At 35.5% G+C, this 15,085-nt stretch overlaps 1 protein-coding gene across 15 annotated transcripts in view; it reads right to left on the minus strand.

Annotated features, from left to right (window-relative positions):
* The window catches only part of KCNMA1 (potassium calcium-activated channel subfamily M alpha 1), a 518,713-nt gene that overhangs the window by 187,557 nt on the left and 316,071 nt on the right, over positions 1-15,085 (minus strand). For all 15 annotated transcript variants that reach the window (XM_086466778.1, XM_086466776.1, XM_086466775.1 and 12 more), the window contains 2 exons: positions 10,635-10,728; positions 9,766-9,877 (listed from right to left, as the gene is read on the minus strand). In XM_086466778.1, coding sequence (XP_086322904.1) covers positions 9,766-9,877; positions 10,635-10,728 — 206 coding nt within the window. The remainder of the gene's footprint in view (positions 1-9,765; positions 9,878-10,634; positions 10,729-15,085) is intronic.

Here is a 15,085-nt window from a genome sequence, read left to right on the forward strand (position 1 = left end):
CAGTAATAAAAGACCTTTCCACTAGGCTATGGACGTATGCAGCCACCTCCCCTAAGTCTAGCATCAATTGATATTATTCTACATCTTCAAGAACATGACACTTCAAACAACTAAGGGGCTACAGTGTAGATGAATGAGATTGGCATTATCTGCTGGATGCACAGTGGGTGGAAAGGAACCAGTGTATCTCTGTAGTGCAGCATGAGCACACCTGTAAACAAAAAGTCCTACAGTTCTTAAGGAAAATGTTCCACACAGTAAGAGGTTGATCAAAGAAAAACATAACCATCAATCAGAAAAACAACAGAACTACTAGACAATTTATACTGAGCAGCAGAGTAAGTAGGTGACAATGGAGAAATAACCAAAGGAGAGTTTGGAGTACCTCATAATGCAGCAGAATAAACCTTTTTGCTCTCAGTAATCTTTGCTCATAAGGGACTACAACATTTTCCTTTTGAATACACAGATCAACACAGGTTAGGGCTGGGCCAGCCACTAACAAACCAGGACACAGATTATTGTCTCCAGCTATCCTGACTTGAATGCAAAACCTCTTGAAATTGAACCTGACACTTAAGATACTAGATGGCCGATTCTTTTCAGCTAGACATCCACAAAGATGCTACAATATTATTATTTTTAATAAAAACAGCACTCCTTGCAGGATAATGCTGAATGAAATGCTATGTACTAGATCGGCCCCTGTACAGCACACTTCCACCTGCCTCACTTTGTAGAAGTTGATTTAAAAAGAAGGCAAAAAAATTCCCTGTATATATAATCATCTATAACTGAAACAAGAAAATGGCTTTAAAAATAAAAGTTTTATATACTAGAAATTTTACTTATGTAGAAAACCACATTTTTAATTTTTTTTTTTAATTATTTTAAATTTTTAAATTAAAAGTTGCATTATATTGGTTTTGGTCTTTATCTGCCATCTGCTATATTTTTGCTAGCAACAAACAAAAGAGTTGATCACAGAATCACAAAATTGTAGGGGTTGCAAGTGACCTCTAGAGATCATCTAGTCCAACCCCCCTGCTAAAGCAGGTTCACCTACAGCAGGTTGCACAGGACTGCGTCCAGGCGGGTTTTGAATATCCCAGGGGAAGGAGACTCTACAGCCTCCCTGGGCAGCCTGTTCCAGTGCCCCGTCACCCTTAATGTAAGGAAGTTTTTCCTCATGTTGAGGCAGAACTTCCTGTGCCCCAGGTAAAGTCAAATAGGCTGCTTTTCCAATATTTCAGCTCTTAACCTGAAATAGCATCTAGGGAGATTTCATAAGAAAGCCTACTTCTGGCAAATGCCTGTGCAATTTTGAAGACAAGAGAAGCTTAGATGGTTGGAACCTAAAAAAACCAAGAAAATTCAAATTCTTTGGCTTCATAACCCTTTATACATATCAGATCAGAGAAGTCAGATCAGTAGATAGATTTAGAGCAAAACATTTCGTAACTAACATAAGCCTATCCAAAATTTGAAAACACAGTGTACTGATTTTTTTCAAAAAGAATTAAAAACTAAAATGCTTGAATGAAAAAAAGGCACTCCAAAGTTTAGGAGCAGCTTATTTAACACTACACAACCAGTGCTGGATTAATGAGAGCTACATGGACATCTTGCCACGGTTTGGCTGGGACAGAATCACAGCCCAGCCATGCTATGCAGGACATTAGCAGTTCTGAGTCAGCCAGGGAAGCTGACCTGAGTCAGCTAAAGCTGTAGCCCACACCATGTCATGGTCATTATGAAAGGGGAAGGTTTGCTGAGGACATGGAGCTCCTGGGGTGTTCCTGCTAGGGTTCTTCCTGCTGCTTCAGACTGCTCTCTTGCCAATTATGACAGATGCATATTTTGCCGAGTATAACTTTGTATATCTCTGCTAGTATTGGTGTTGCTTCACTGTTTTCACTTCAACTCACATATCTCCTCTCCTTTTCCTGATTCCCCTTCCTGGCTGGTAAGTAGTCATTGGGTGATAGAGCAACTGTTATAGTTTAGCCCTGGGTATGGGCTAAACGCAGACACATGTCTCTACATTTAGTCCAGGACTTAGAAGGTAAAAGAGATTCTTTAAGCTGAGTAACAGAAGTTAAATGCTTAGAAATACAAAAAGAAAATGTAGTTACCAAGAAATCGCTAAAACAGGGTATCAGGGGAAAAACTAGTGGTTAATATATAATGAACAGACTGAATGCCTACGAGGTACTGTACAAGTAAACATACTGTCATGTACCCAAGACATGAAATTTTAATTTCAACTGGTCTTTCTGCTGACCTTTAAAGACAAGAAACAATTTGTTAAATAAAAAAATTAATCTTATTTCTCATATTACCATTCAGGAAAGTGTGCAGGTTACTTATATGCTGTAGGTAGCTCAGGAAAATTTGGAAAGCATCTGACTAATGATAATGAAATGATCTTTTTGGACACTACGAGTAGCATTTTTAAATATCCTTCATGCAAAGGAATACAAACGCCAGAAGACAGCATAAGTGAATTATGGGTTCCCTAAGCTGTTTGAGGGCAAGAGTTTTCTTCTTACAGAACATGATTCCACATTCTATTAAAGACAAAACCGTATAGTTTGGGTAGCCTTCATTTGAGCAGAAGGGATGTAATCCCAGAGTCTGAAAGACCGTTGAAACCATCAGAGAACACAACAGCAGTCACAAAGTAACTAAACCGATAATAAAAAGCAGGATAAAAAGAAAACATTAGAGATTTTTTTTCACATAATATCCAGATGTTGAGAACATTTTGCTTAGACAGGAAGGGACACAAAGAGAAGAAAGTTACCTAATATCTTACCAAGAAATGCAAATGTTTGGTTAATAAAAGGAATTGCAGGGATTCATTTTTCAGCATAAATCCCATATACTTGATATTATCAACCTACTACTATCCTAGAGGAATCATGACTGAATGAAATATGAGTGAAAAAATTAAAATCAGTTATTATAAACTACTTGGAATTTAACAGTCCATCTACACCAAAATTTGGCAGACTATGATTATGGATGTTTATGGACCAATGTCCAGAAAACACATGAAATAGAACATTGACCGATGCTGATAATAGACAATTTGGGTATATCAAATAATGTAATGTCTAGCTACTTATGTGCCTTTGTATAATACATGTGGAAAAAAAATATATTTGGTTTACACCATGGAAATGTCTATCTGAAAAACATACACTGAAGAATATTAATATACCTTTAGAAGTTCTAAATATTATAACCACAAAAGAATAGTAAGAGTGTTTCATTGAAGGGAGGGTTGTCTATATGACTTCATCTTGGCAGACAAGGAAAAAGTGATTATGGAATTCAAATTTAGGCTGTTTAAATGAAAATACTGACTCCATTTATTGTTCATTAAAAAAAATACCACCCAGAAGTCCAAAGCATGTATTTGTATTTAAAACCCTCAAATTTCAAACAGAAGAAAACATTTATGAAGTATGTTAACCAACCACAGACTTACCACCTTGCAAATAAGACATTTTAATAGTAGCATACTATTACTAGCAGAATGGCAGACATTTCAGTAATAATGGAGAAAAGGCAGAAGTGTCCCATATATGTTTTGTTTTATAGCTGAGAAAAAGCCAATCATGTAATGATGGCATACTTGCTTTCCTAACGTGACTAAGGAGAATGCTAATAAACATATGCATTGAGCCAGACATTTTGAAGTCATCGTGTCTGGGTAACTTGCATGCAACAGTTTTAAAAACTCACTCTGTGGACTAGTTAATACTGGTTTACAGCAAGTCTGGCACATATAGATTACAGGAGTTCCAGAAATATTTAAGAAAGTTAATGTTATTTCTATATATTTAAAAGAAGTAACCATAGGCATATTAATCAATCTCAGACAAAACAAAGAATTCTACTACAAAGCAATTAAGCGGTCAAGATAAAGAATTATATTTATGTATACACTTTAGAAAAACATCCTATCCATTCAGCTTTTCCATTAAATATCATGTTTGAGTGATAAAGGTATAAATACTGATGTAATTTACTCATTGCCATGGCAGTCATTAAATGGACAAAGAACCATTACGTCTTGAAATGAATCTGGCCTGTCTTCGCTAGGAGTCTAGTCAGGGATGTGTTCTTGACCTTAAGTTATTTAATACTTCTATTAATATTTTGGAGGAAAAGTAAAATCCACACTAATTAACCAACTATACTAGAGGATGTAATGCTTGCTAATGAAGAGAACAAGCTAGTGACAAAGCAGGACCTGGGATCACATGTAGAGCAGGATGGCAACAAACTATATGCATTTTTTTATAGGTAACTAAAAACTTAAGACTGGATTTTTTTCCACTAAAGATGCATTCTTCCTCAATCAAGTTTTTCCTCTCAGAAGGAGACAGGAGGACAAAAGATGCAAGAGGTCAAAGTAGTCCAGACAGACAGATAATCTAGGAAACACTTTTATTTAAAGCAGTATGACTGGTATCGGCTATTATAGTAACCCACAATAGCTCCTCAACATTCAGAGAGTATGAATTTTGGGCTCAGTCAGTCACTCATTCACACAGGAAAAAACAAGGTACCCCCTTACCTATAGCCCCTCCCAATCAGAGTAGAATAGAAAACAGAACGGATTTAGGTCAATTTTCTATGTAGTATTAAGTAACACTCACAGATGGTGATAGACTAGGAACAGAAAATTATTTAGATTATCCAGTTTACTTTGAATTCAGAGTTGTAGAAAAGCAAGCACACAGTTTCTATGAATGTCAGCTAGATGACAGGAACTAATGACACTTGAGACTAGTACTGTCCTTGTGTTTCTCCTCTGCTCCAGTGTCTTGTGGCTGACTCATTTGACTTCTCATCAGTGGAGGAGAGAGGAGGACAAGCATGTTTTCACAACTGCATGCAAAAATATTCATAATAATTCATCATGGATGTTATGACAAATACATATTTGTCATAAGGTTACCTTTTGCTATTAACGTTGTAACAACTCAAAAGCCTGTGGTGAAGTACCACTTTAACTGGTACCCTGTCAAAACATACATGCCCTGTGAAAACTGAACTGATTAAGGTATCCAGAAGAAAGCAAAACAATGTTGTCTTCAACATATTACAAATGTGACACAGTCCATTCAATGACATATTATTGACAAATCACCAAGCAGATTGAGTAATCAGAACTATTTTCATTAAATCACTTCTGATATCTGTTGGAAGGCATTTGAAGCGTACAAAGAAATCTTACTACACAGAAAAAGAGTGCATACGCACATATACGTAAAATACAATTCTCCTAGGAAATTTTACAGAATTTAGCTTCCATTATATATAAAATAACTTACAAGGTAAATAAAATGACACAAAATGCTTTAACACTGTATAAAAACCACTAACTTTGTAAAGAAATATTGTTGAATTTGGATACGTATTCAAAGTTTTCACCAATAGATGGCAGAAATGCACAAAACTTATAAATCATTGCAAATGATTGCAAACTTAAGATGCTAATAAAGAGATAGTTTTAAGACCTGTGGATGCATGAAAAGACCGTAAATAGTTATCAATGTTTGGAGCTCACAATTCCTCCCTCACACTGGTGTCCTTACAATTTAGTTATCAGAGCATTTCTTGATGTCAGAATAACAAAGGCACTACTTTAAGTTCCATCAAAATACCTATGTTTTCCAAAAGGAATAAAGTATTCTGCAGATTCAAATATAGTTTCAGGCTGAGCTGTTCTGTAGAGGTTAGGTCAAAAATTCTACGGGGTATTGAAACAAATGTTTTCATGTCACAGATTTTAACTAAAGCTTCATCTTGAAGCATACTTGCTGGAAGGCCAGGAGGCATTCACACCACCAGCTTAACTGTCTTCATAAGATACATTGCTTTTTTTCCAAAGCCATCTATCTCTTTCCACAGAAGGAAATCAATTTCATTCTCCGACTCACAGAAGTAGCTGAATGTCTACCAGAGATGTTGGAAATAGCCTTCTCAGACCAGGAATTGATACTGAGACCATAAGACTCATCCAAAATTAATTAAGATGTCTGTAACAGGACCTGGACAGAATTTGAAGAAGGACTGGAAAAAAGGATCCCCTCTTTTCCATAACTATGCTAATCACCACACAAGGAGATTTGTTCCTACACTGTGTATGTCTCTACATCTGCATCTGTTGTCTGTCTGGCTTTTCCCCACTGTAAATCTTGAATTATTTTCTGGAAAAATAAATTAAAAAAAAAAAGCATTACTTCAGCAGCAGCCTAAACTAAAAGGGATGTCAGCGAAGAAGGATGATGAAAAAATCTTGCCTTGGGAAGATTCTCTCCACCCCACAGAAGCCTTCACTTGAAGTGGAGAATTGTCCTCCTATCACTTTCAGGAACTTTCTTGCACAGTATTGTGCAAGAAATATTTATGATTTTATAAAGTATAGCTTTTGTTTATGTGTAAGTATCTACACAAACATGACTGCTTGCAAAACAGTGTTGGGAAAATGTCAAGGGGATCTAGATGCAAATGAACATCAGAAAGCACACTGATGTTTGCACCTGTACAGTTTTAAGTCTAAGCATAAGGAATTTTTATACTGACTGTCAAAGCAATGTATATCATTGAACAGATTCATTAAAATTTTCTTTCCTTTCTCTACTCCCTCCCCCTAATATTTCAATAATAGGTATATCATTCCATGTGCCAGCTATATTCTGCTCAGTTACTTCCTTTTCTGATGCTAGCAAAAATTATATGTTAGAAATCCTTTCTAAAGGATTAATCAAATCTAGAAATTTGATATTTTGTAGGTTTAAAGTGCTGTTGTGCCTTCAGCTGTACATTTGACAGTGAACACTCTACCATTCCTAGAAACGTTTTGATGGAAAAGCACAATCTGTTCCGTCTTGCATATTCAATTTTGTTTGCATACTGGAATCTAGGTGGAAGATCAGATTTGAAACAACACCCTTTATGAATACTGATTGAAAATCTCATTCATATGCAGCATTTTGAGATACAAGAGTACACTTTATGAACAACAAATCTTCCTGATAATAGAATCTATTAGGAATCAGTTTCTATCACTTGAAATTTTGTACACTAGAATAGATGAAGCACATAGTTAGGAAAAGCAAATGGATTTTTTTTTCAGGAATTCAGGGAGCAACATTCTGGTGATTTTCATTCTGCCTAGTACTTAGATGAACTCATCACAGCTGACTGACATGAATCCATAGTGAAATAAACTGGAAAGAACCTGACGCACAATACTTTCCAGACAATGTATTGTAATTAGGTTCCCTAAATGGTCTTGAAATTTAAGGCATCTAAAGGAATTCTGCTGAATCACTAACAAATTCTTAAAACATTAAAAGAATCTTTGGGATACACTGAAGTCCACACCCGTTAAATGATTTTTGCATTGCCTAACATTAGGCACTCCTCATTTACTTGCCTCGCTAAAAGGCTAACCTCCCTGTGAATCCTATTTCCACAGGGACGCTTGGTGTAGAAACCAGAACTTGTATGTTCTGAATCACTCTTCACACAAGAATATCCCTCTCAACTACAAAAACTACATAAAAGGAAAAGGAAAACTAGGGATCTAACATGAAATTGTAAATAATACAGTCCAAACACCCTTCCTTCCCCTCCACTCACACACCCAGTCCTACCACTGTACTACCTACAAGTATGTCCAAAGTATTTGAGCTCCACAGGCAGAGTAAATTTTGCTATTTCTTTAAAAGGTGTAAAGGAATAAACAATCTTCATTAATACACTTCAGTGTATTTGCTCAAAAACTTTCATCACAGCATCTCAAAATAATAAATTACAGCTATGTCAGAGACCGCAATAATTCATGTTTTTGAATTAGTGAATTATGAATTATTTCACTGAGGATGATTCTCCCTAAAGTGAAAACCTCTTTGGAATAAAGATAGTGGAAGCAGGTGCAAAGCTCAAACATTGTAAATATGTCACTCCCAAGATGACTACATTACCAAAAAAAAAAAAAAAAAATCCCGTGCCTCAGCAGGTGATAAATGTCTCAGGAGGATTCTGTGAGAAAACAGGTGAAGTGGGACTATAAACAAGAAATCAAGAAAAAGTGACATTGGTGTCATTAAGAGAGATGAAAATCCTTCCAACCCTATGAATAAATATAAGTACAATTCTTAACCGCCTGCAAAATTACATAAATCTTGTAAAAACTATCCAGCAGAAACTGCTAAATGGGCAAACTCTCTGATTATTCCTCTTGGGACTGCCAGTTAGATTGCTGGGTCACCATGCAGTCAATTATGCAGCCACTTTCACAAAGGGTATTCTCTCACACAATTATCTCTTTGTCTCATTCCCCAAATTTTGCATTTTTACTATTTTCTTATTTCATATTCCTTTTCTATGGATCCTGTTTTGCTCTTAGCCTTAATCTCCAAAGATTTCAGTCTCAAAGTTCTGGGAAACTCTGATATGTCACACTCAAGTGTGAAAATATATCCCTTGAATTCACATAATGCAAAGAATCTGGGATTGAGTTACAGCTAGTGAAATCAGTAATTTTCATTTAAGCATAAGTTTGGTTTCTATTTACATACCTTCTTTTTTATTGGATTTCCTATCATAACATGGAACTGTGACATTTTCGCCTTCAAGAAGTATTACTTAGTTTTACATACATGACAGAAGTATGTGATGAAGACTAATCATACGAGGATCTTTAGTGATCTTTTCTGGCTGTTTTACTGCTTTCTTCTCTGGCATACTAACACCCACAGATTTATATAGTATGCACTCTAATATGGTTATATATTTATTAATTTCTTTTCATACAACAGTAATTCATCAATAACTTTTTGCATCTTCGCACTTTTGTATCAAGTTGAAAATATTATAACACTATGAAAGATCTTCTGTTTTATTTTCCTTTCCAGGTGAAACATTTAAGATGACCACTGTTCAGTTTTCAGGGACAATGAGTGCGTGTATTACTGGAGAAACGGATTGTCAAATTGTCACGTTTCACATGTTGTCTAAAGACATGACATTCACAAAGTATGTCGTTTTAAGAAAGTTAAATACTTTAAATTAAATAAAAACTCCCAACTTTTTACCTTGTTTTTACTTAACTAGAAAGAACATGCAATTTGTACAAGAAACTTCTTGTGTCACATTATGGGTGTTCTGTAACTGATTTAATTTGTCTGCTCTTCCTCATTTTGTATTCCCTTTTACATGTGGCATATTCTTTTCTAATGCATTCCTACACAAATGTTAAGCCCAGTAAATATCTGAACAAATCTTCCAAAGCTGTTGTTTCTGTAGATTTAAATTTAGCTATATTGGCTCAAACTGGGAAGAAAACTTGCTGATTTCATTGTTGACAACGATTCACAGCAATCCAGTTCGGTGACTGAATGGTCTGGATCACCTATTCAGGTTGTAAGCCGAGACAAGTACATCAAATCCACAATTTTACAAAAATGGCCTCATGTTACACAGTACTTCCAAGCTGGCGTTCACCACCACTTACAGTAGGAGATTGTATCAATGAATCAAGAACAAAATGGACTTAGTAAGTGCTTTTTCTTACATAATCCACTTGCCTGCTGAAAAGGCAAATTCACTCAAAACCAACTTTGCTAACATTCTTCACCATACACAATGCCACAAGACGAAGAAATTCTCCATCAAAATGTGCACAGTTTAAGTACTTTTATAACAGCTATTAAAAGGAAAAACTGTTATACTTACCAAGCCAACTTCTGTTTAAATATACTGACACAAACACTGGAGGGACCGTGAAGAAATCTACTACTGAGTTAACTTCTAGCCAAAACCATAGCTTGTCATTGGCTGCTATGAACTGAAAAAAAGAGGGAGAGGAATGAAAGAATGAGATTATGCTCATGGTGGTTGCAAGCATGTGCAATATTTTCCATTCTAAAATATTAAACTCCAGAGTTAGTGGAGAAGCAACCAATGCTTCAGGTCAGTCCAGACAAAACAACATGTCTCACTGGAAAGAAGTCTGTACTGTGCATTGCTTGATAATCACATTGAGATGAAAACAAAGGTCTAACTAAACAGACAGATCGTTTATATGATGAGTTGTAATATCTGTGCAAAAAAAAACATTTTCTCCACATTTATTAAAAATGTACCAGTAATATTAGAAAAGTGTAGGTAAGTATAAAATATCTCAAAGTATCTCACCTTCACTTTAGCACACCAAACTTGTTGGTAGTAGTTTCATCATGTATTTGCTGTTCACAGGTCTCTAAATACATGAGAGTTTACAAAGAGTCTCATTATCATCCTATCCAGAGGTAATCACCAGGATGACTCCCTACAAGGCATAATTCAAAACTGCAGCAGGGCTGCAGTCCTTCAAATTGTGCCATGGAAGAGAGGGCTTCACTTATAAACTATTGGTCTCCTTAGTGATCTCATATGCTTATTATTATTACCTAAATGTTCTGAATAAAATGCTTTGCTCATGTATTTTAGAAGTTAGCTTTATTTTGTCCAGCTGTTGAAAAGTCATGCTGTATTCAAAGACTCTCCTTGTCTAACAGCTATATTCCCTCCTTGACTCATGCTATTAAAGACCCAATACTTACACGCAAGCCAAAGTAGAGTAGGAAGAACACATTGAAAGCCATGTCGATCTGTAATGTGAAATCTTTGTAGAAATTCTGGCAGGATTCTATTGGGCTATTTGAACAAAAAACAAATCAGAGTAAATTGTCAGTACATGAGTTTCTTCTCTGGTGTGATTTTTATGCATTTCATTAAAGACCTTGCTTCAGAAATCACATTTCTGTTTTCCAGTCATTTACAAGTTACAAGCAAGCATTTCAAATTAATTATTTCATTCATTCAGTTAGTCATTCATAGTCTTTATATTCACCTGTTCAGGTAATAGCTGAGAATTATCATGCAGATATCTTTGAGAAAGGACAAGCAGGAGAGTACCTTAGGATTCCTTAACCCCACATTAACCCTTAAAGAACTGTCTTCTTTCTATAGGAGACGTACCTATGATATTTTAGGAACAAACCTAACAAGCACACAGCTACAGTGAAACATTGCATGGTTTTAATTCACGTTATGATATAAAACCTTAAAAAAAAAAGAGTAGTTGCTTTGGAACACATTATCCATTAGCAACCCTGGGTACTTAGTCTTGTAGAATCCCTTGATCATAAGAAGTTGGTTTTGTTTTGTTGTTTGTTTGGGGTTTTTTCCCTTTTTTCACTTCTTTTTAGTGTATGGCTATTTAATGTACTTTAGGTACAGTACTATGAACTCAGTTGAAAAGCAGCATAGCCCACTGGTAAAATTAAATAACAAAATAAATTGACAAATTTGAAGCAGTACTCTAAGGGTTAATTTCTTCATGCAGGTTAATTAAAATACCTTTGTGTGTGTCAGGCAGCCATTGCAAGTTCTAGCTTATTATATTGTGCGTTATTTAACAGTGGGACAGATCCAAAGCATACTCTATACAAACTGGTACTTTATAGGCATACTTATATCTAAGGAAGGACATAATTTCCATGACTATGATAAGTGATTTATTTGTGAGGTTGCTACAATAGGTTGGTGAAGCCACAGATCAATGTTGAAGTAACAGACCAAAGTGAAAAAGTCATGTCCCAATATATGTTGAAGTATATACTATATATACATAATATCCCACCATATATATATATACACACACATATATTGCAAATGATCATGTATCCATCACATCTGTAATAAAGTGGAAAACCAGAACGTAGATCATTTGATCATTAGAAGCCCAAGAAAACATCCTTCTAGGAAAGAAGTAGTTCTTTGGCTTCCCAGGTCAAATAAATCACTGAATGTGAACGTAATACCAGTTAGTATAGTGGTAGCTCTGCAAATATAATGCTAGACTGCTCAACAAGCAAGATTCTCTGCGTTATATATGTCAGCTACCTAATTTAAGGCACAAAGGAAATTACCTGGGTCACCAGGTCATTATGCATGCAGCCAAATTTTCCATTCCTTGTATACATTACTGGTCAAACAAGTTAAGTACAGCATGCCCTCTCCTGTCTTTAGATGAATGAATGTATACAGCAAAATTTTCCTTTATATACAATAGCTTTATATTTTAATAAGCTTCAGTGTTATAGGAAATTATATTAAAATGGTTTTTAAAAAGCTATTTCCAAAGACATTGAATTTATGAAACATTTCTGCTATAGTTCAAATAAAATTGATTTACAAAAGCAGGCAGAAGGGAAGAGAAGCCAAATGTTAACATACAGGACAGAAGACAGCACCTCAAACTTTACAAATACGGCTTTAGCTACAAAAACAGCAGATGTAACCTGACAACCCAACAGGATCATTTTCTATATGGCATTATTGGGAGCAAAGGATATTGTCAAAATAAGGTAGGCTACACATTGAGTCACTATGCACCCTCCCAACAGAAATCACGAGAAGTACAGCAGAAGCAGAATGAAGAACCCTGCACCAACACAGAGGCTCGGACCCTTAATTCCCGGTTAGGTTCCTGTAAAAGCTGCAGAAATTCACTGAAGCTAATGAAATTGCACAGATTTATTACTAGGATAGAGAGAGCTTTATTATCTTCCTTTCCACAGTTATTTGGTACTTGTCGTGATTGTTAGATAAGGTCAGCTAAGGTTGCAGCTAACAGCTGTACTTTTACACCATTGTCCTTTACAAAAACCTACAAGAACGGACAGATTAGGTAATGCATAATACGTCTTCATCTTGTTTGCAAAACTCTTCGCACAATCCTGATTTGGGACTTTTGTTTACCTAACACTAGAACAACTTCTTCTGCTAGTCATATCCCTAAAGCATCCTTCATTGCAGAGATCATCTCTCTCTTTCGATTTCTAAGTTATCCATTTCAAAGACAAACACAATGTCCTTTCCTTTTTATTTTAAATGATGATTCTGTCACAGTCATATTACTAAGGTTAAAGAAATTATTATTTATACTCACCAGAGTACGCAAGAATTTAAATTTTCCAAATTAAATTTTGGTGATATACTTTGGTTTGGATTTTTTCGATTTCATCAGTAGCTTGCATTTGAGCTGAGAAAAAAATATGGCCACTAATGTTTAGCAGTCTGCTGCAGAAAGGAAGCCAATTTGAAACCCCTCTTTACATGAAGTTTCTGAAAAGCAGCAGTGCTACAGTTCTTAGAGTTCCAGCAGTGTGCTGGGGTCTCCAGGATCAGTAATATATTCCCTAAACTAAAATCAGATGGCTTGTCCTATGGGATTTCACCCCTGCAGCAAGCATAGGTTCCACCTTTGAAGGAAGCAACAGATGGTTAGAAATGCTTTTATTACTCTTCCATGTAAGTGTGGTTTCATGCATTTATACCACAAAAAGTCTAGGAGAAACTACACTAAAATCAATGGAATAACATTATACTAGCAATGATAGAAAAGATTTAACATAACTGGATAGAAATTACAGTAATGATGTAACTCTAGATGCAGTATTTATGTGCACTTTGAAAGAGTGTCTTTAATTTGCTACATAAAAATTGAAATGAATCCACTGTAGCCATGACTTCTTGTATTTTGAAAAGAAAAACTCATAGCACCAATTTTATTTAACACAGGGATATCCTGCTGATAATCTATCAAAGGCTATAATTCTCCTTTGCCTTCTTTTTATGCAATCAACTAAATGCTACAAGCAATGCCTGGGCTACACAAGCAAGATCTGAGACTGACAGTTTTCTTCAGGTCAATATCTATATCAAGTTACCATTTGCTGCAACTGTGTGCTCTGTGCTACAATTTAATATAAAAATTGCATCTATAAAAATAACAGTGGGTTTAGTTTGCGTAATCTGCAGTAAAGACAGAACCTTATTTGATTTTTCAGGCATGGACTACACTCTATTGTTTTCTTTCATCTCCTGCTCCTTAAACACTGCTATTTGTTTCAGTTTCACATTCCCTCTATTTACTCATTCTGTTTATTATTACAGCATTTTTATAGCAATACTAGTATTATAAAACCCAGTTATACCGGTATCATAGGCATAAACTAGTTCAGCGAGCAAGAGTGACTACAAGAGAAGTAACAAAATTACTCCAGTTTAAATTTACGCAGATTGGACAAAATTTTGACAAGGTGTTACCAGCATCCTTAAAACTTTTTCACAACCAACACTGAAGCCCGCATTTACATGACACTTTTACCACAGCAGAACAAATCAACAAACCCCTTGCCACTTCAATTCAAAATAATTTACTGCTGTCTAAACAACTATTTTTGTCACAAGTTTATTTCATGTACATATTTATTATTCTCAATTATTTCTATTTCATTTGAAATGCTTCTGATGCACTTGAAATGGTTCTACTGGGATTACTCTTTGAATAGTCATAGGATGAGTGGTAGAGAGCAAAAATAGTATGCATTTTAATGTTTCCTGAAATTATTTGTTTCTGCAAGTATATTAATACGAAACTTCCCACAGAAGCAGCCTTCACGGAATATTTCCAGGATTCTGCAATTGCAACAGAGTTGAAAGCATATTGAGTGTTTTTTTCCTGTATCATTTCACCTTGACAGGAGCTGTAAAGCCCATTTCCCACTTCAGGTCAAAGCCTTGGCATGACATATCAATCTATGTCACAGTGCAATCACTGCCATTATGACCACATAGAAAGGGAAAATTCTATGTTCATTCAGACGTCAGGCCAGCTTTGCAATCATAGTGACATCTATCTGAATGCTTTTACGTAAAACGTTCCCCACAATAAAGGGAAAGGCTGTGCACACCCAATTCGGTACATGAAATAACTATCCGATATGCAATTTACAGTTCTCTGTTCTTTCTGTGTAAGGAACTGGACTCATATTTTCAGCACATTATGACAGTCTGCTCCTACTGGTTTTTTCCATTTTTGGTTTTGTTTTTTCTTCTTTTACTGACAAGGCCTGCAAAGACTAAGATGGATGCCAATTTTTATCTATGTATAATTATATACCAAAATGCAAAAGGTTGATTTTAAGACATATTAATCTAGTTA

This window comes from Leptosomus discolor, chromosome 6, assembly GCF_034619465.1.
Source record: "Leptosomus discolor isolate bLepDis1 chromosome 6, bLepDis1.hap2, whole genome shotgun sequence".
NCBI classification, from domain to species: domain Eukaryota; kingdom Metazoa; phylum Chordata; class Aves; order Leptosomiformes; family Leptosomidae; genus Leptosomus; species Leptosomus discolor.